This window comes from Anabas testudineus, chromosome 13 (genome assembly GCF_900324465.2).
Source record: "Anabas testudineus chromosome 13, fAnaTes1.2, whole genome shotgun sequence".
Lineage (NCBI taxonomy): Eukaryota > Metazoa > Chordata > Actinopteri > Anabantiformes > Anabantidae > Anabas > Anabas testudineus.
The window spans coordinates 4,866,961-4,888,451 of record NC_046622.1 but is presented as its reverse complement, the minus strand read 5'-3'; the positions used below and the strand labels follow the sequence as shown (position 1 = coordinate 4,888,451).

Genomic DNA, 21,491 nt, shown 5'->3' with positions numbered 1-21,491 from the left:
ATGGCATCCTTTTTTTTTTCTCAACATGAAAGCATAGCGGCTTTGAATAGTAATCTATGTAGCAGTTGCTGCAGAGAGACTGTATCATTGGTGAGATAACTCAGATAACATCTGTGAGCATAAATGTGTGATTATTTGCAGCATTCCTGCTTTTGTTCTTAAGGTTTTTTAAATATAGGGATAATGCACACATAGGATTTTCACCTTCATAAAACACTGCAGTTTGAAAATCTTGTTCTGCTGGACAGCTCAGAGTCTTCGAGGGTTATTCCTCCCCCAGTCAAAGCACCTAGACACAGTGATTTTTTTACAGGCAGTGCATGTAGAAGAAAATAGCTCAGGACATAAGCTTAAGATTTTTTTCCCCTCCGCCTTCAGAGGTTCCTCTAAAGTACTGCTGTCACACTGAAAAGACTAGTCTTGTCTCTGCCGTATGAAATACCAGCTTCTGCAGCAGGTCACATCAGAGCTCTCTGACTTTAAACCTCAATGCTTGCACTGTGTGAATTTCAAATTTTGGCACAAATGCACAATTTAGATGATTTGAGCTATCGCTAGCTGAGCACTAATGGTGGTTTACAGTAGGCTGGATGTGTAAAGGTTTAACATTTGCCCACTGCGCTTGGGAAAGGATAGCAATTTGAGACAGTTATTTTGTGAATGTGAAGTTGGACAACTTGATTCAAGAAATAGAAGAGAATAAGTTGACATCTGTAAGTCAGCTGCCACATTGATTGTATACTGTAAGCTTATAGAATATGACTGGTGCAAGGCTGAGATATTGTAAGGCATTTGCAGAGATCAATCTAGAAAGTGAGGACACATCTTTTTATTTCTAAACCTTTATCATGTTTGTATTGTTAAATGGCATTTTAAGCATTTCATGTCTGAGAGATGAGCCTGATGACCCTGATCTGCTGGCAGGTTTGACTTTTATTTAGAATTTTGAAGTTTTAACAAATTATCTCAGTATATTTTACCTAACAAGAAACTGCAGGCTACAGCTCGTTAGTTTACATCACTGCTTGACACCATTGATCCTGGGTCAGACTTTAATTGTTGTGGCTTTTTAATTGTGTTCAGATGCCACCCTTGTAATAGATTGCATTGTCTTTATGACGTCAGTATTGCTCAGGAGAGACTGAACATAAGGCATTAATGATTCAAATGGAAGCATCTCCTAACATAAAGCCACCATGGACTCAGTCTGTGATGTTAGAGATGTTTTATTTTTAAACATGCAGACGTATCACCTCTACAACTATAAAAAGTGATTTGATTAGTGGTCAGAAAAATGCTGATACGGCAGAATTGAATTCTTTCAGCTATTTAAATACGCATGATAAAATTATAGTAGGGCAGCCGTGGCCTAAAGGTGAGTTTAAAGTGAGCTTGTAACCGGAGGGTCCAGGAATATATCCAACAGCAAAAATCTGGGTGGTGCAAGTGATAAAGCAGCACCTCATCAACATTACTTTAGTGCCCTTAGTTTTACTACTTACGTAGTTTTACTAGGCAGCTTCCAGATGTGCGAATGTGAGATGTGGACTCTCCACAAATTTTCCCTGAATAAATAAGAGTTTTTAAAAATGCAGTGGTAGTAGGTACACTCTATGGCTTTATATAGCTTACTAGGTAATGATCAGTAAAAAATTGATTGGCCCCATAACTAATCCTGTGAAACAGCTCAGGAAATCCCCAGTGTGTCAACATCTACAGTATATTAAGAAAGAACCAAAATATCAGCACAAATTGATTAACTGGATTGACTGAGCTTGGTAAGATCCATGCAGAAATACAGTCAGGATAAAAACCTCATAAACATACAATAATAACAATACACCGGTCCTGACTACAGTTAGCGTTCAGTATTCTGTAATGAAAAATATCTTCGAAATTCACATTTTGATTTGCCACTGGTTTGACTGAGTATTAGAGGATAATTTCAGTGTTCATTTTGTTGCCCATCTCCACTTGCTAGGACTACATCTACCCCACGCAACCTAATTTCTATTCATTACCTCAGTGGAAATTTGGAATTGAAATTGGCTTGCCTCATTTGGACCAAAGTTTCTACAATTATGCTCCAGAAAAGGTGTTTTCTGTCTGCATATTTTCTCTTCTGCCTTTCTGTGTTCTTTCCCTTCCACAGTGTTGGGGTTTATTTCAAGAAGGACAATAAACGGATGCACCCGAATGGTTCATACTAGATCGTGATTTGTTTACTTAATTAATATCATTAAATTCTCATTGCTACCTAAGGTAAACAAACCTTATTTGCCATGTTGCAGACTCTCAGTGGCTTTGATTTTACCATACTATGAATTATATAAGGACTTAGAAACACAAGCCTCTTGACAGCATGTATTTTAGATAGCCTTTTGAACTGTCATGCACTCAGTGGGAGCTGGGAGGCACACACAAATCAATTCTTTAACACTGACAAAGTGTTTGAAATGAAAAACAGTGGGCTTTTATGTAAGCTATCTGGAGAGCATGATGAGAGGTGGAAATAATGTTTTGACAGAGTTGTGCTACTTTAGCATGAAAGTATACGTATTACCAGGATGTTTATACACAACATAGCAAATCTGCATAAATCAAACTAAAGGTGGCCCTCTCCGTACTCAGTCGAGAACTCTCACAAGTCCAATTTGATTCCAGAAGAAAGTTTGGAAGATGAAGGTGAAGGTTTTCCGTTTTTTGAGGCGGTGCTTAAGCTCTTTACTGTGTTTTATTGAGAATATAGCTTTTTCTTAAGGGTATACTTTAGAATTTTATTAGGCCAGGCCTAGAATGTGCTGAGGAATGACAGGATGGGGATGGTGCCATCTTTGTTCAGCAAGGCCTCAGGCAAGCCACATGTAGCCCTAATGAGTCTCTTACAATTTCAGGCTCCGCTTGCTCTCAAACACCAAAAGTAAACTTTTGTCTCCCCCCCCCCCCCCCCTCCTCACTATTCGGGGACCTTAAGAGGATTGTGGGGGTCATTATTTATTCATGCCATTGTGTTTATTCACCAGCCTCTGTGTGCGGTGGGAGAGGGAATAGAGGAGCTAGTGCAGACGCAGTAAAAGCTGATAATTATCCACTATTAGCATTGTTTTTTCAGCCATGGTTTAAGTCGGCTCAGTTGATGATCGAGCTATGATAGAGGCCCAGAAACATCCATTTAGAGCAGATTATCATGTGCATGCCTTTGAAGTCTGAAATCCTCTGCAGAGAACTTGCCGAATGGGTGTGGATGGATTTATAAGCGTGTTTTTACTCCACTTGTTCTGTGCCGTTAGAGAAGATATTCTTTCACGATGTCAGCTACAAACACTCGTGTTGACCAGGAGATCCTCAAAAACAGCCATCACATGCCTTTAGGATGTTGTTAACAGTGAGAGGTGAGGAGACTGGAACCTTTACCTTTTATCCTAGAACAAAGAAAGCCCCAGGGATGTTTGAATGGGGCTGCATGGAGGGATTTAGCAATGTCAGTGCGCGTCAGAACTTACATTGATTCAAAAGACTAGTGAAGTAAAAAGCAGAAAAATTGGGCCTAACCTGAGGAGTCTTAAAAATGGATTTGTGATTGCTTTTCTAAAAGAGCAGTTTGAAAACTTTTCTTTATTGGCTTTATTGTAGCACATCAGCTAAGCTTTCTTAATACGGGTCAGTAAGTTGCTGCTCCTGGACTTTTCTTTAAAGCTTGCAATGCAGCAGTCGTAAGGTAACTCCCTAAGTAGAAGACATTTCTTTTCAGTTTGTTTAGGATTTCAATTTCACATTTCTAGGTTTGTTCCTACTGAACCAGAGAAGTTAAAACAGATGGTGTTGTTCGGCTGAATTGCAGGGCACACTGTCTCTCCAACACAGCGAAATAGAGTGGACTGGATGGATGAGAGTGGCAGTAGCCAGGCAGGGATGCGGGGAGGGGATAACTGGGGAAGGAGTCTGTGCTTATAATCGCCCAGAGAAGAAATGCTGTCTGCAGTTTCAGCTTCTCTGGCCCCCTTCTCATCTTCCTAGGTGATACTCTATAAAGCAACTGGTATCAGTACTCTGCTGTGTGCAAAGACCTGTGTGCTACTCCTACTTTCTTTTTATTTTTTATCATAGTTGGATGTTTCCCTCCACCTACATGCATAAGAATAGATTAGCAGTGAGTGATTACATCCTTCTAACAGCGTGATTTAAGAGGAGTGAGGCATAGGTGTTGAACTGTCTGGGACCCATGGCTTGTGAACATGCTTACTGAAATTATGATAACTGCTGATTTGATCGAAATCCTTTATGTCTAACCATCAAATAACTGCTCAGAGATTTTTTTTTTCTTGTATTCTGGATTTATGCTGGCCGTCCATTTGTAATCTGGTATTCAACATGTCTTTAAGAGTGCACAGTAGATCTAAGTAATGAGTGCTGGATTTAAAGTGCTGATAGAAATGTTGGTCAGCTTTAAGTGGAACTGTGCCTTCTGTGGTAACGCTTTTTTATTACACAAATATAATTTCCATTTTCTCATTAATGGTTAGGCCTGTCTATAAAAACCTTTATGGGTATTTACAATTTGTTTTCAACCTTATCATACATTACGTTCACTCTCGGTTATTAAGATATTGATTCCTAGCGAGTAAACGGCAGTGTCAGAGAAATTTTTATCTTTTTTCCAATGTTGTCTCCTAAAAGCTCATTTCCTCTGCAAGTGTGTCTCCGTGTTTTTCACTGTGTAGTTTGCAGTAGGGTGTTAGACTAGGTGTAGTCTAATGTCCAGCAGCCATATGTTTAAAATATGTTTGTGTAGATGATGTAAAATCAATAAACGGTTGAATCATTCAGCTTTAAGACAACATTTAAAATAAAAAACACTATTTTTCTAAAGATGACCCATTGGGTTTGTGACTTTACCAGAAGTGTCCCTTTGAGCAGTACTTTGTCTCATTTGTTTTTGTTTTTTCTTTTAAACTGTGATGAGATCAATCTTATTAAGTATTCATTTCATAAAAGGCTAGTTATAGCTTGTGGCAGTGCAATAGAAAATAATTATGCCAATTTGGGAATCCTAATAATACAAAAAACAGAATTAAGCCATCTTGTTTGTGTTGCCTGGAGAGGTCTGATAAGTCTAATTATTACCTGAACACATGCACCGATAACCTAGAAGCATATCGGTTTGTTCCCAAAACGTAGAAGTAAATAGAAAAAGTCAAACTGATTTTGTAAATTGAATTCATTTATTCTTATGATATTAGGACTTGAGCTCATTTTATAGCACGCTTTCAGTTGTTTAAGCCCCATCATGATTACTTGCAGTTTCAACAGCTGTTTGTTTGGATCTCATTAAGATGGCCTAAGACAGAAGATTATATTAAATTGAATTTTCAGTTTTTGTTTCATTTAGTTGTTTTTTTTTTTGTAGAAGGATGCCTATAGTCAAATGTACAGTGAAAACGAAAATTAAAATATATTCTTACATAGAAAGGAGAACCTTTACTTTCTAATTTAAGCAAACTTCTCTCACAGTGTCCTAAAAAAATATAAAAAAAATATTAAGGACCAAAGGAGCAAATCTCTGTCTTCTAATTTCACAGTATACTGTTTACAGCTATGTGGCCCAACCCTAGCCATTATGTTGGTCTCTTAGCCAATGCTCAGCCCATCTTTCATCATGTTTCACTGGAAAAACACCAGTGCAGGGTTTTATTTCTTTCAGTCACAAAGACGTTGCGTTTCCAAGACTGTCAGTGACACAAAGGCAGGACTAATGCTGCCTTTCCACAGGCTTTGAAGTTCGTTCCAAACCAAGAGCAGTGATACTGTAAGAGAGAGTGCACATTTAATCAGTCAAGGCAGAGCTCAAATACTGCAAGCCAGTTAGAAAAAAAATCAAAAAGGGCATCACACCTCCTTTCATGGCTTGAGCAACTCTAAAGCTTTTTTATCACACGGCATTTCCAGGACAACTTGATCCTGACTGGTGAACATTTGTGTTGCACACTGTAAACATGACCACTATAGCTAAGCAACAGGAAATCATTAGTGCGACAAAGTCTGAAGGTTGAAGAGAGAACTGATGATGTTCAGGCAGTTTAAAAGCTATTAAATATCCAATTAGGGTACCTTGTTAGTCATTAGGTATTAGGTTGAGCATAATACAATGTTTATAAAACTAAGTGCTTTCATTTTTGTTTGAGCAGGATAATAATATTTCTTTAGTGCATTATTCCAATACTCACACTGCAGTATGTATGAGTTATTTTGACTAACCTGACACCAGAGAACTCTGTTTATGATTCATTAAGGTAACATAATTTACTAGTTACTACGATTGCATGTAGGATTGAAAATACTGATTTGAAAAGATGATTTTTATTGCATAAACTTTATCATACTGTGAAGAATACTAAGATATAACTGAGTTCTGTAATATATAGCGGTGACTAATACAGAATGCAGATGTTTGTGTGGTGGTTTTGCGGCGGCTCTGTTGCCCAAGATTTAATCAAGGTTACCAGCAGACCTGGTATGCATAATCACACATTCACAATGTGTGTCTCTCAAATTAGACACTGCAGAGGGAACACATACCTGCTGCCTTGAGATGACTCTAAATAGAGTTAATCAGTGGGAAAAAACAGAAGGACTTCATATGTGGAGGCTGCTGTGGCAGACAGATGCTGGTTGAAATCAGACTTTAATCTTTAACATGCCTTCCTAGCATCACTGCCATAATCACAAATTTAAAAATCTGTGCAATTAGGTAGCTGAAGAATGACATTGAAAAATGTGTCATGACGTCACGCAAACAACTAAAAAGAATCACAGATCACTGTGATTTTTGGAGAGAGATGAAAAAGGTGCTTTTCCACCAATTATTGATGCAAATATCACAGAAAATGCATGACATGTCTTCACCTGTAATATTATAGGTGAGTATCACTGGCAAAAGGCAGCACATTGGTGATTTTCGCTGCAAAATACCAAACTAGTGCAGACATGGAATAAAACCCACCGCACCTTAGGAAATACCCTTTCATGCAATGTACTATGTGCCAACACAAAAATAGAACTGTCCATTCCACCATGACCTCCACATGCAAATGCAGTAAAAATAGTGACAAGAACAGGAAGGATCTGAATATTTACAGCCAGGCCTATGATGATGGCAGTAGCAGCCAGTACAAAATTCAACAGAGGGGTCTCTGAATGCCTCTTCACCTACAACAAAATGCCAGCCTTTCACAAACACCTGTTATTATGCAATTGTTACTGTAATTTATTTTTATTTCTTTTGTACTTTGGTTTGTTTGCCCAGGTGTTGATTGAAATATTAAGATATTTAGCATTAACATGTACAAAAAATGCTGTTAGTGATCATTCTCCATGCATACCATCACATTGTGTAATAAAAAGCACAATCTGCATTTTACAACACTCGTGTGATGTGTGTGACGAGGACTAAAACTGTCCTGGCTTCAGTTGATGGTATAGAACAGGCTCTGTGATGTTTTATTTATCTTCACTGTTCATCTGCAAATACACTGCATTTTTGCATTTTTTATAGCTCCTGCCCACAGCTGTAGTCCTTGAGCAAACAGATAATTCCTGTCACTGCCGAGTAACACGTCTGCTTCACCTTGCTCGGTGTTGTAGGTGTGCCGCGCATTTAACTAAGGCAGTCATAGATCTTATTTACCTCTTTGTGTATTTGAAGAGTGACAGCATTTATCTCCTTGAATATATCTCATTTTCTATGTAGAAAAAATGCTTCAAAATGTATAGCAGTGGCAGGAAAAATCAGGATGATTAGCTAAATTTAGAGAGCAACAAAGAGAGAGAAAAGCCAAGGCTCTCCAGATGAAAGATGTTGACTTTCCTTACTCTATTTTCTTTTCACCTGATAACATCCTGCCTCTAAATCATATTCTCTGTTTACCTGATATAAATTTCAATCCTTGGCCACAGGTAAAGGCGTTTTCACACATGTTTTCATGGTCATACAGTGATCATTTCGCACACATACATAAAAAGATTAATCACATTAATATATATAATAGTGGCTGTGAAATGTCTTTGAAGCACAATGTGTATCCATAAATCCTTTTAAGATTTCTAATGATTTGTTATTTTAGTTAGCTAATTAGCTCATTCATTGATTAGGTAATTGATAGAAAATTAATTAAAACATTATTAAAGCAGTATTAATGAAGTTGGCTCCGGCCTTTTTAAATGTGAAACTGAAAAATTGGCATTTCTTACTGTTTTGTGTCATTTATTGGACCATATTTAATTAGACCCAGTTAAAATTAGGCCAAATCTGTTAATTAAAAAAGTAAAGTAGCAGTTGTGATTTATGCTGTAAATAACAAATCTTCAAGAAAGTGTACGTGGTTATTAATAAGTCAGTCTTATTTTTATGCTTTTAATAGCCAGTATTCAATGTGCTAATATTTTTGCAGGAACAGGAATTATTGGTGGCTTAGTAAAAATTTCTTCGACACAACTGACACAGGTGTAGGGTGATATTAAAATACAGTAGAAAACCTGAAAAGGTTGTAAAGCAAATATACATTTGCTTGATCTTCTTTGTTTACAATAATTTTGCAAGCTTGCTCTAATGCATATAATTCATTAATATTAATGTCCTGTGAACAGGATCATTCTATGATAATATTACATTTATATACATGTCATTTTTTAAACCAGGCCTGTAATGTAAAATGTACATGCATTCAGAATTGCTTATGGAATTAAAAACCAATTTGGATTCAATTAAATTCCAGGTTGGTTGATTCGGACGTTTAATTTAGTGTTGGATCTGTGTTTGTAGTTGGTCCAAACCAGGCAGTCGGTGTTACTTCCTCAAGCTGTCAGGAACTAAAATAGTAGCACATGGTCCACAGGCTCCTAACTAAAAGTCCCCTTTTGCTGCTGTAATATAGTGAGTGAAGGCAAAGTCAATCACGTCTGGCAGCCAGAGAAACTTCTCTGGCCATCTCAATCTCTGAAGGCTTTTTGCCTGCAGAGTCCTGTCTGTAACTCTAAGTGCATGTGGGCATGAACCGCACAAGCCAGCATTAATTAAACACAGTGAGAAAATAAAACCTTTGTGCGTAAGACTAATGGCTGCTGAGCATGACTACCTTGACCTCATTTAGGTTATGACTTTGACCATTTTTTGAGGACTTTAATCTTTTCTTGTCTCATTGATGAATTTTCTCTTTGAGGAAAAAACTGTAATACTCAGTCGGAGACCTGGTGCAGCTCATTTTTCTCTTTCATGTCAAGAATTTTAGTCTTGCCTCTGGTCTTTTAGAGCGGCAGATGCTAGCTCCATGAGTGTTGCTGTTTTGACACACACTTAATTTGTAGTGTCTTAGATGTATCCGAAAGATTCTGGGAATGACATTAATGGTCTCTTCAGCAACTCTTCCTCTCCCGATTGTACGTAGCTGTATATTCAAGCTCAACACTGTCACAGTCATTAACCCACAGCATGGCCACTGTGCCTCTGCACCCGTTGGTGCACTGGCATTAGACGGTTGAGACAGAATTGAAGTGTGTGGTGTTGAGTTGATACAAAGCACAACAGTGTGACTCTCTAGGGCAGTGGGCATTTGCTGCTTGTATAGGGCTGCGGCTGATATGTTAATATTACTAATTGTTTCCTAATTAGATGCGAGTCAGTGAGTCGTATTTTAATACTCTTCAGGGATCATTACAGAGCGAGAGGAAATTTATCTCTCCTGAAGGATGGCAGTCTCTTCAGCAGGAATTTCAACATCAAGACGGATGGACTGATGGGATGAAGAGTAGAGCCACCACACTGATGGCTTTGTGCGCTGCAGTCTCATTCCCTAAGTATTCAATTTTCAGCATGGTGCAGAGCTGCATCAGAAGTTAATCACACATTAATAGGAGCTCTGTGGAGATTTAACATTCTGTGGCAGCATAGGAATTGGAACCAATAAGCCTTGAAAGAAGAAACTGTATGATGTTCGTATGTAAGAACCGGGGTTGCATATTAGTGTCTAACAAGGAGCTTTAAATGATCACAAATACAAATTATACATAGTGCTGTTAAGGTGAGTGAAGAGTCAGATCCCTGTGGCATTTTATATTACTGACAAGTAGGAAAGCTGAGATGGACGAAATAGGAAGAAATGGGAAGGATTGGTTCAGGTTGGATTCATTTCTTGGCAGGCAGGGGTTATATGTGTTTCCACTGTAGGGGGTGTTAACAACCCTGCCATATCCAGGAGCACATTATTTATATGCCTGCTGCACAGTACACAAATTTGAGTCTGGAAGTAGTTTTTTGAGGTTCATATAAGTACAGTTTGGTTGGATGGTGTGACTTTGATATAATTTCAAAACTGAGCATGTCTACAATTCTAAAACTATCTGGCTTAATCTGCTCTTATACTGTATAGACTAGCCTATATACTAGAGGCCACGCTGTGATGTATGCATACACTTCAACCAGTAATGCTTGGTAGCCTGACATGGTTCTCCTTTCTTTTATTTATTTTTTGTATATAACATCCCAAAAGGGTGTTTTGTTGTTTTTATTTCACTAAACCAGTACCAGTTATTTCCCTTTTTTATGCTCTCTGAAAGTCATTCAGTTGTTTGTATTGTTCCTCCCAGCTGGGGTGAGGTGGAGGAGACAAAGGCAGATGTGTCCCTGTTTGTTTTTGAAGTGCCAGAGTTAAGTCTTGCGTGTGTGTGCGTGAGGGTACTGCTTCTATGTGATGTTGCCTGTGTTTGGGTGTGTTTCATTTCCCCCCCATGTGTTGTCTCTGTTTGTGGTCCACAGGTCCTCCGCTGCATTGTTCATCCGCCTCCTCCTCCCCTGTTGAGCAGCTCCCATACCCTCCCCCTTCCATTGCAGCCAATGAGAGCCAGGGAAGGTTGCTAGGTAACTGTGCGGCTCAGCCAGCCCAGGACTCTGACTCTGAGGATGAGTTTGGCCCCAATTCATTCTTAGTTAAAACTGGCTCAGGGAACCTGTATGCTCCTGCCACTGCAACTGCTGATGGTGAGTTGGTTTTCAAACTACTGTTGCTTTCTAGAGGTTAGCATTCCCCTGCTCCTGAACTTGTTATGTTATAGGTCATGCAGATGGCTATTGGCAAGAATATGTCCCTTTCTTCTCAGCACCATGAGAGAGAGTAGAAACTTTGAGTCGATACGTAGCCTCAGGAAATTGACAGAACTCTCTGAAACAAGGTCTGCAAAGTTCAGATCCGCACTCAAAGAGATGGATGGTTTTGGTTCAGCGGGAGATATTTGTCACAGATACTTCGCTTCAGTTCAGTTCGCATGTTGGTGGGAGTTACCATCTACAGTGCCTCTATAGAATTTTTAAGAAACGGCAGTTTGCATCCTCTGCACCCCTTATAGGAAATAAGTAAGAAATAAAGACAGTTCACACAGAGTGCAATGTAGTTCTTTGAAGTTATATTAAAAACAGTGTTAGTCCTTGAAAGACATAGTGTAGTTTTGTGTTTTGATAAGAACTCAAACAGTGCTTCAGTTGGATTAAGCTTGAAAATTTCTTATGCGCTTTCTCATTAATAAATGTCAGCTATTCATTCGTCTTGAAACACTGGGTGTCCTCTGTTGACTTAACACTCATCGAGACTGACAGGTTGACATTTACGCTAAAACTGCAAACATGGTGTTCACAGATGACAAAAATTCAGTCACGGTAGAAGATGCACAGTAGATTTACTTGGTTACATACTGTATCACCAGTGTTGATTTGGCATGTCACTGTGGACACTAATGTATTGTGCATGGCTGACAATATTGTTTGGTTAGTCTATGGAGTGAAACTTTTGTTGAGCTGACATTGTGTGTTTTATTATTTGATTGCTATAGATTCGTAGAGGCTTGTGGATTCATTATTGGCTTGGAAGGCCTTCAGTCTTACTCACTCAATGTACTTTGTTTATAACACCACAAATACGCACACTGCACGGCATATGAAAAATGCATGGACACATTTCTTCAAGGTAACCTCAGGAAACCAGATTTATTATGGTTACAAAATGTCACACTTGAAAGTGTAGCAAGTTATATATTGTTTATTATCCATCTACATGAAATTACAACATTTTGTCATTCAAACTCACAGATTTATGCTTCATATCTCCCATAACTCACCAATTTGCATGTTGAATAAGGGATTTTTTGATATTTGAATGTGGATGCCTTTCAACTTCGGCAGCTACTTGCTTCTCCCACTGGCACAGTGAACACAAAACAAAATAAAATGGTCTAAATAATTGATCAAGCTTACAAGTTAACTACCCAAAGGGTTGAATTACATCAAACTGCAAAGTGCCCCAGCTGCCTGCTCAGAAAGCCTGGAGAATGAGTTATTAATCCCTTCGCAAATCTCCTCCCTAATTCCGCAGTAGCAAGATGCTGGTCACCCAGCAGTGACATGACTGTGCTCAAGGGGACATGGGTGGAAGGAATGGCCTTTACCGTGGCAGATTTGTCTCATAACAATGGCACTGATTTGCATAGGTACAGCGTTTAGGTTGGCCTCAGGCTGTCAGTAAGGAGCAGGAGAGGACTAACGAGAAATATCCCGCTCTAGTAGCTACCTTAGTCATTTTCTGCCTTTGTTGGGATCCTTTTAAGTTGCAAAGTATAGCATGTTGCTGTGTACCTTTTGCTGGTGGGTGCAAAGCCTTTTCACATTTTTTGAAACCATAACACCACTAAAAATAAATAATCAAATAATCACTTTTGGTGTTGATCTTTTAACTTACTGCTATGACTAATAAGTTAGTGAAGTTGTACAAAATAAGCTTTTTTTTTTTAGATTCTTCCTGAACATTTTTTGTTGTTTAAGGACAGTTACAGTCAGAAGGATGGCAGAAAAGAGCCTCCACTATTCTCTTAAACCACCCAATGAACCATGTAAGCTTTCTCCATGCCTTCTATTGCATTCTCCATGTCACATCCAAACACTTTATAAGCTTGTAGATGTTATTCATTCAAATCTCCATACCTTTCACTTTTGGTTCAAATGTATTTTAGTGTTTAAGTACTCCCATTGACTGTCTGGCTATTGCATGACTAATCCTGATTTAAATTGGATATTGTCTTGTGTTTATAGTCATTTTAGCCTTGTTTTGTTTTGTACATAGAGTTTTACTAAAGACAAACTAAATGTGCTATAGATTTGTTATACAGAACAGGGTTATAGACATTTAACTGCATAGCAAACATGATTACAACATGAATTGTCTAATCAAGTATATGGAAAAAGGAATTGTTATGTTTTCTGTGTAGCACAGAGGATGGAGTTCTGGTTGAATAAAGGTTCCAAATGTCTCTGTAATCAACAATGCGTCTCAGGTTTTCAGTGGGAATTGCATGAGCAAAAAATGGTAATTTAAAAGCCACCATGGCAAAAACAACTAGAATATCGAATCACATCTCATCATCAGACATGCAGACCAGTTATTGAAGAAATATTCAAATTCAGAGTTGACACAATACAGGAAATGTTTACTTTTTTATTGACAGGTAAACAACCACAGAAACCAAAGGATGCCTAAAATAATTGGCTCATAGAGTATCTATTGCATGAGATAACAGCTGTTTATCACTTCAGATTACATTTGCTCAAGGTCATCTTTGAGCCCACATACCAGACTTTAAATGTTGCGATGGATTTTGAACAAGTAAACACTCCCAGCAGCATGTCGTTATTCACGTTGGTAGCCACCAAGGCTGCAGAGTTTTTTGTTATTTTTTCGAGATTCCTGTTTTCATTTGGAAGAACACTGAGCCAGGGTTTCTGTTAGGCTGACGAGGCTGCTCGCTGGAGCCTGCAGTCCTTTTGTGAAGCATGTGTTTCACTGTGGCCCTCGGCTTTCTCTGGGGGGCTTCTTCCTGGGGAGACTGCCAGTGGGAGCCCTCAGCCACACTGAGCTGCAAGATCTGAGACACTGCAGCTTCCCAGCATTAGCATCTCTTAATGCAAAGCAGCATGGGGTCGGCCAGTGTTGGCTTTCAGGACAACTAGGCTCCCTGGTGAACAAGCCAGCTCACCACCACCTCACAGCTGACCAAGCAGGAATGTTGAGCTGCATAGAAGGCTTGGGGATGTGTCTGTGTGTGAATTCAAATAAGTCTTCATTTGAACTGTTTAATCTTCCCCCTGTGTCTGCAAGAAGCGCAGGGGAATCTGGTTAAAAGAGGTCACACCAGAAAGTAATTTAGTCACAGACACCATGAGGATTGAAACTATCTGAGGCTAAATAATAGTTTAATGAGTAGCACATGGCACTCGCATGCCATGCCCCTAAGTGTGCAAGATCCCATTTTTAGTTGACATGTCACATGTTCTTCTTGATGTTGATTCTGAGTTATCAATGAACTGGAGCCAGAACAGACAATTCGTCCAGTTCCTTTCATCTTGCTGTTCATCAGTGCAGAGACCCATGGATAATGCATTTTGCATACCTACATATCTTCTTTTCACTGACATGAATTGAGATGCATTATTTTCATTCCATGATCATTGCAGACCATCTGCGCCTACTAACAAAATCTTCAGCCTGTTGATGGATGTGCAGCAGAGTGACATACAGAACAGAGAATACATAACCACTTGTCTTGTTCTTGCTAAAGCAGCTCAAAGAATGACAGAATCCTTTTGTTTGCAGAAAGGGGGAGATAGGCATATGCCAGGACTGGATTAGGTTGCAAATCCCAACCTCAGTTTGAAAGGAATATTGTATTCATGTATTTTATTTTATTTTATTTTTAGGTAGTTTTTAAATATTTAGAGTTGACTTTTGCAAGAGATTGTACTTTTTTTACTCCACATATTTAGAATGGATATTATGAAACTAATTCTCCTTTTGGTTCATACCTCATTTGGAGTCCTCAGTGAAAACTGGTGGCAAAATGCTGTTAAATAGCTTTTTTTTTTTTCTTTCATATTTTTTGCTCCTCCACTTAGTAATGAAGGTGAGCTTATATTTGGATTCCAGAAGGTCTTATTCCCCTTATTCCCACAGCGAGAACCAGCGGAGAGCTCAGTGTTATATCCACCATGTGTTGTTTGTGGTACCTGTTACCTCTCAAATGAATAGAAGAAAGACAGCTACTATTCCCGCATGGCTCTTCCCTTCAGACTTTTCTAATGGTGTAGGAAACAGCAGGGCCAGCAGAGAGAATCAGCTCCACAGAGCCAGGAGAGAGAGTGCAGCTCCACTGCCTTCATGACAAATTCTATTTGTATTTTTATAGACAAATGGTACTCAACTGGAAATTTTGCTCCTGTGATTAGCCACAGGGGTTGTAGCAGTAAGCAAGATTTAATGATTTATCTGGGCACTGGATAGCTTTTGATTAATTCTGTATCGAATGGCTCACACCTCGGTGCGTTGATCGAGTGTCCGGGGCATGTCATATCACTTTATTTCATCAGGTGTGACCATCAGTGCAGTGGATTTTATCCACTGTCCTTGTTCTGAAATAGTCCTTCTCCCTGGACTCTGCACACAGTGTCAAATTAACTCAGAACCCAGTGTTCCTCCACATATAATATAATGTGGCAAAATTATGTTTTTTTTTATACGTACGTTACATCAGATGTTGGTAGTTTGAAAGGTTTTGAATATTGCTACCCATCAAACTTCATTATTTATTTAGGTTTTAAATTTAACGCTGATAGTTGTCGTTTCTATAGTTTACAGAAATATTTAAATACATTTCCTGCAGCTTACGTTGATTGTACCCACTGTTGAGATTACATACTACCCATTTACAGAAACTATCATCCGGTCGTTAAACAGTCAGGGAAATGTGTATGCAGTAGTGCATAGGCAGATTTTTTTATAACCAGATTTACTGCGACAGTGCAGTTTATTGAACTGTTTCCATGACTACTGTCGCTGATTTTAGTCAGGTGGGACATACGCCAGCTGATGTGGAGAGTGAGATTTGCAGTAGGAGTACTCCTCACTTGCTGAGTGGCATCATTACTGACAAGTCGGTGTTAGTGGGCTATTTTTCAAAAATGTAGTCAAAGAAAAAGGTTTTTTTTTTTCCCATCTGATGAACAAGTGAGCGCTTGTGTATATACAGGTGTGTGTGTAATTCAGTCAGTTCAGTAAATTCACTGACATTTTGTGCATCTGTTAAGGCTGCATATCTGCACAATCAACATGATTTGAAATTTTTCTTCTCCATCTGGGACTAGCTCAGCACCAGAACCTGCACAATGATCATACATCTGAGATACATCTGCCAGATTGGTTTCGTTAAAGATCTAAAAAGAAGCGTACATGCTTAAAAATCTAAATATGCAGTTTTGTTGATGTTATTTTTCATGGAATTTCTGGAAAGTTACCATTAGTCACATTTTTATGTGAAGTTATTTGATACCTCACAAGCTGCCTCCCAGCAACTGTAACACCAAACCACTAGACAGACATTCCTGTTATCTCTCAGGGTTGGGGTGAGGTTGTTAGCTAATGAAGTGGATTTGCCTTAATTACTTGTCTAGAATAGCATGAGGAGGCTTTAACCAGCGCATACAAGTCTAAGAAAGAAAAATGAAAACCCACATTCCCAGACTGAATGGATATCTTTAGGCATCTGTTTTGAATGCCACGTGAAAATTTGGCTATTGTAGCAAAGTCCCCCTACTCTGTCTTTCTAATAACAAATGAATCTCCCTTTCTTGCCCATTCCGTTGTGCAAAGCAGGTCAATAGAAAACCATTTATTTCTTCTGTCCTTTGGATAGTAGTGAATAATTGTTGCTGAATCACCACATCTGTGGGGGTCATGTTGCCCTGCGCTTTGTCTCATAAACAAAAAGACGAGAAGCAAGTCTGTTTATGTCCATAAAAATAAGTGACTACTTACCTGGCTGTTGAAATATTATTGGCTGGACAGAGGCAGATAGTAAATTTAAATTATAAAGTGGTGCTTATCTAGTTCTTTTTCTCTAGAATGTTGTCTGCTGCTCAGATAAAAGTGATGTATGCAAATTAGGCAAGACATGTAGAAGTGGTAGCTATTAAAGCCAAATAATAATAAAGCTTTCAAATTCCTAAAGTGCATTCATAAAATATTCACAATTAACTTAATTCAGGTGTTTAATATATACAATAAATTCATATATATTTATACATTTCTGTCATAATGCCATAGTGTCATAGCCAAGTGTTTACAGTGTGAAATAATTGTGCAGCATTTGCTTCTTTGTAATAGGATGCAGTGTATTTGTTTTTTGAGTAGTAAATGCATAACAACGCACTGATGAATATATTTCTTTGCATATGTCTGTTCAATTCATGTATCAAATTATCATAACCTTATTAATGGCTTCAGGCCTCAGGTACATTACTAAGCAGGAGGGAGGTCATCAACAGCTGTTTAACCACACACCAGTCTATTGTTCATCAGAACTGTGGTGTACCCCCCTCTCTCAGTGGTTCAGCTAATTACGAGGGCAGCACTGTGTAAAACTGTGCACAGTTTGCAAGCATCTGTCAGTGTGACAGATGCAAGACATAGCACTCTCTCCAAAATGAAGAATACATTTCCAATATAATATATGAACTGTGAGGCAGGGAGCTACTTTCAGAATGAGTCAAAATGTGAACATTAGAATTTTCTCCCTTTTTGTTGATCAGTAGTTTTTACATTATATTTTCATCTTGTTTGCTCTTGCTGACCATTTGCTAGCACATAACCTACGATGGACTCTCTTTCAACTCTAATTAAACTAAACCAACTAAAATGCCTCAAGGACTGAAGCGTAATGCTACTGATTGTCAGCACAGCCAGTTTTGCATCTCTACAGGTTACGACTGACACATTGATATGGCAGCTTCATGTTCCTGACCGTAAAATATATGAGATGATTCTGGATTTCTTGACAGGTGAGACTAGGTATTGCTTTAATGAAGAAGCTGATTATACAAAACAAACCTTCTATGTGTCTATATTCCACTAGCTTACCTGTAAATTGGCAATTTAGTGCTGTGGATATGTGTGAAATAAAGGAGGCTTGCTGCTATAAAGAACAGGCACTCTTTCACTCTGTAAAGCCAGGAGTTCATTGATTGATGAATGGCTTAGCAGATGTGGAAATAAATGGATACAGAGTGCACAAACATTGGTCTTCTATCATGTGCACTGCAGAGAGTATCAAATAGTGTGTATAGGACCACTGGGTACAATATGTTCCTCTGCACTTCATATCTATTAGCTTCTAATCTTCTGAGGTAAAGTGACAACAGAGCTGTGAAAAGACTTAAAAAATAACAAGCAAGTTTTGGCTGCTGAAACCTTTTTTAATAAGGCTGACCAATACAAATCTGATAATGACATTCAGCTGATACCGACAGATTGTTAGCAGAAGATAAAACTGATGTTAGTGATTTCTGTTGCAGACCTTAAATTTGGCCTGATTGAGCTGTGGCCGTAGTGAAAAGTCCTGCACAAGACAAAGTGAAACAGGCTTTTGTTTAAAAAAAAAAAAAGGACTAAATGGACTCAAACACCCGTTTTTGGTTAAATAAAGGTTCAAAAAATACTTAAGAGTTGGTCCAATTCAAAAAAGAGACCGGCTTGTCTATTTGCACAGGAGCCAGTGTCTGGCCTGAGTAAACTGTCACAGGTCTCTGTAGGAGGCAGAGAGCACACACTGATAAGGACCAGTTGGGAGAAATAATGAGAAGAATGACTTTTTGTAGTGGTTCATGGGCTTCGTAGCTTTTCAGTGAAAAGTGTTTATTGTGTTAATTTATGTGCCGCTGATGAAACCATGGCTAATCGTTCTTTAGTGTGAATGTTGAGGCTCGGGGAGTTAAAATAACACCATGAGGCACTAAATACAGATTTTTTTCTTAACCTGCTGGCACACACAGAAACACACATGCACACTATCACAAGTCTATTGAAACGTGCATCCTCAGTGGCTCTTGAGTAGTTTTGAAACTTGATTGTTGTTAGTGAACAAACTGCCAATCTGAGAGTCTTTGATGCTGCTTCTGAAGATAAGATTGAGAAGTGCCTTAAATCACACAGTAAAGGAGTATAATTGTTAATCTTTGTAAAGTTTTATTTTTTTCCTTTTTGCTTTCAGACGGAGCTTTTCAAAACCACTCTCGGCTGCGGACACCTCCTCTACCGCTCTCCCACTCCCACTCACCCAATCATCAGCACCATGCGGCCTCCATTAACTCCTTGAACAGGGGCAACTACACTCCACGGAGCAACCCAAGTCCTGCACCTACAGACAGCTCCATCCCTCCTGAGGGTCCAGCCAGTGGTCAAGATTCGGGTAGTGCACAGGACAACTGGCTACTCAACAGCAACATCCCCCTGGAAACAAGGTAGTATTTTAACTTGTCTCCCTAATGGTGAATAGAGATGTTGGCATCCGCAAGTCCGAGCTTGAGCTGGTGCCATTGAACCCTGCTTTTCATACTGTTGACTCCATATTAAATTACCACAGTGTTAACAAGCAGCAAAGCAATAAAATGGAAAACATCCTGCTAGGGGCAAAGGCCTACATTTGTGATGAACATGATTTTGTGGCAAACAAGAGAAAAGTGCTGCTTTTGGGTCTTCGAGTAATGTTAGCAGTCCTAACGGTGGAAGCTATTGAGTTTAAACAGCAGAGTAATTATAATCACGTTGGAGATGAAACAGTTCTTGCAAAATTACATTCAGGCTCCCGTGAGCAGGCTTCATAGCTCCTCCACTTCAGCTCTCGGTTTTATTTATTTCATATTAATCAGTATTCATTTCTCTAGCACATTTCTCAATAGGAGGCCCTTGTGTGAAGTAGATCTGTCAAGTGTTATTGTAACAAAGGGAATATCTGTTGGTATTTCTTTTCTTTGGCTGGTCTTATTGCAAGGCGGTATGAGATCAAAAATAGCAAGGCAGAATTATACCAATCCTGCTAATGATCACATTACTTTGCTAGCAGTAGAAAATGTAATCAGGCCACCTGGTGAGCAAATGTAAATAAAAACATAATTAGTTAATTTAGTGTGACTTAAAAAAAAAAAAATATAATATATATATATATATATATATATATATATATATATATATATATATATATATATATATATATATATATATATATATATATATATTTATTTATATTTATTTTAATGATTTAATTATTAAAATATCTTCAAAACTAGTTTAAAACTTTACACTAATTTCTGTAGCACTGGTCTAGATTTTCTAGCCATGGCAACTCGGTCCACTCAGTACCCTATATAATGTATAATACTGTATAATATATACAGTACAGTATATGTACACAGAACAATTTTTGACTAAAACGTTACTGTACTATATTGTATTATTCTATGAACTTGTATTGAATGAGTACAAGCACAAACAAGCAAAACAGAAGGAAAGATCAGACCACTGACAGATGGTTTCTTGTCATATAGTATGTTAGAAAAGCGTAATACCACAGTGAGTGTTGATTTCCACAAGCTGCCAAAACCTTTTAAACCTTTCAAAGGTATTTTAAGCTGGCAGCCAAGTCGTGTTAAGTTTGATTTTAGGTTTTCTTGTCAGGCTGTGTTGAATGTTGAGATGTATCAGCTTTTCTGTAATTAGCCGTAGCACAATTGCATATTAAGTGGTTTAACGAATTTGATATTTATTGCTAGGCTTTTTTCTTCTGTTCTGATACCATAATGGTGATTCCTTGGGCCATGCTTAGACCACAAGTCTTTAGTTTATGTATTAAGCCCATTGCCATAAATGAAACTGTTGTTGACATCTAATAGTTAATTTGGAATAACTCTACGGCCAGCCATGACTGTATAAACGTCTGTCATTTATTGTGAGATGGTTCAGTCAACAGGAAAATGAGCATCAATTTCAGCTGATATAAGGACAGTTAGTGTGATAGTGAATGATTACGTATCATCCAGCAAAACCAAAGTTAATCCTGCTCAGGTATTCCCTGTGGAGCTGGAAACAGATGGTGAGGAGAGTGGATCAGCAACAGGCATAATGCTGCTGAAACCACATACGAAGTCTTTATGACCCATTAAAAAAGAAAAAAGATCAACTACAGTGCTCAACTTCTATTAATGAAACTGAACCAATTAGTAATATCCATGTAAATGCAGAAATATTAAATGTCACTCCCATTCACGCATCAATGTTCTGCTGCTTATCTGGAGTTGGGCAGAGGTAACAGTAGACCATGCCAGGTAGTCTAGACTTCCTTTTGACCAGCAAATTTCTCTACCTCTTCCTGGGAAAACAAAGGTGCTCCCATGCCAGATGAGATATATAATCTCTGCAATGTGCTCTGGATCTACCCCAGGGTGTCCTACCCTTTGGCCATGCTCCAGTCTCCCTCTGGATGCTTGAGCTCCTTAGCCTCTCTACATGGATGAGCCCAACCTCCCTACAACACCATTCTTTCATGAGACACCATACCAATCCACTTGTTAATGTCAC

At 38.5% G+C, this 21,491-nt stretch overlaps 1 protein-coding gene across 1 annotated transcript in view; it reads left to right on the top strand.

Annotated features, from left to right (window-relative positions):
* The window catches only part of tenm4 (teneurin transmembrane protein 4), a 130,580-nt gene that overhangs the window by 37,545 nt on the left and 71,544 nt on the right, over positions 1-21,491 (top strand). Inside the window, exons 4-5 of the mRNA XM_026340724.1 lie at positions 10,808-11,029; positions 19,129-19,378. Coding sequence (XP_026196509.1) covers positions 10,808-11,029; positions 19,129-19,378 — 472 coding nt within the window. The remainder of the gene's footprint in view (positions 1-10,807; positions 11,030-19,128; positions 19,379-21,491) is intronic.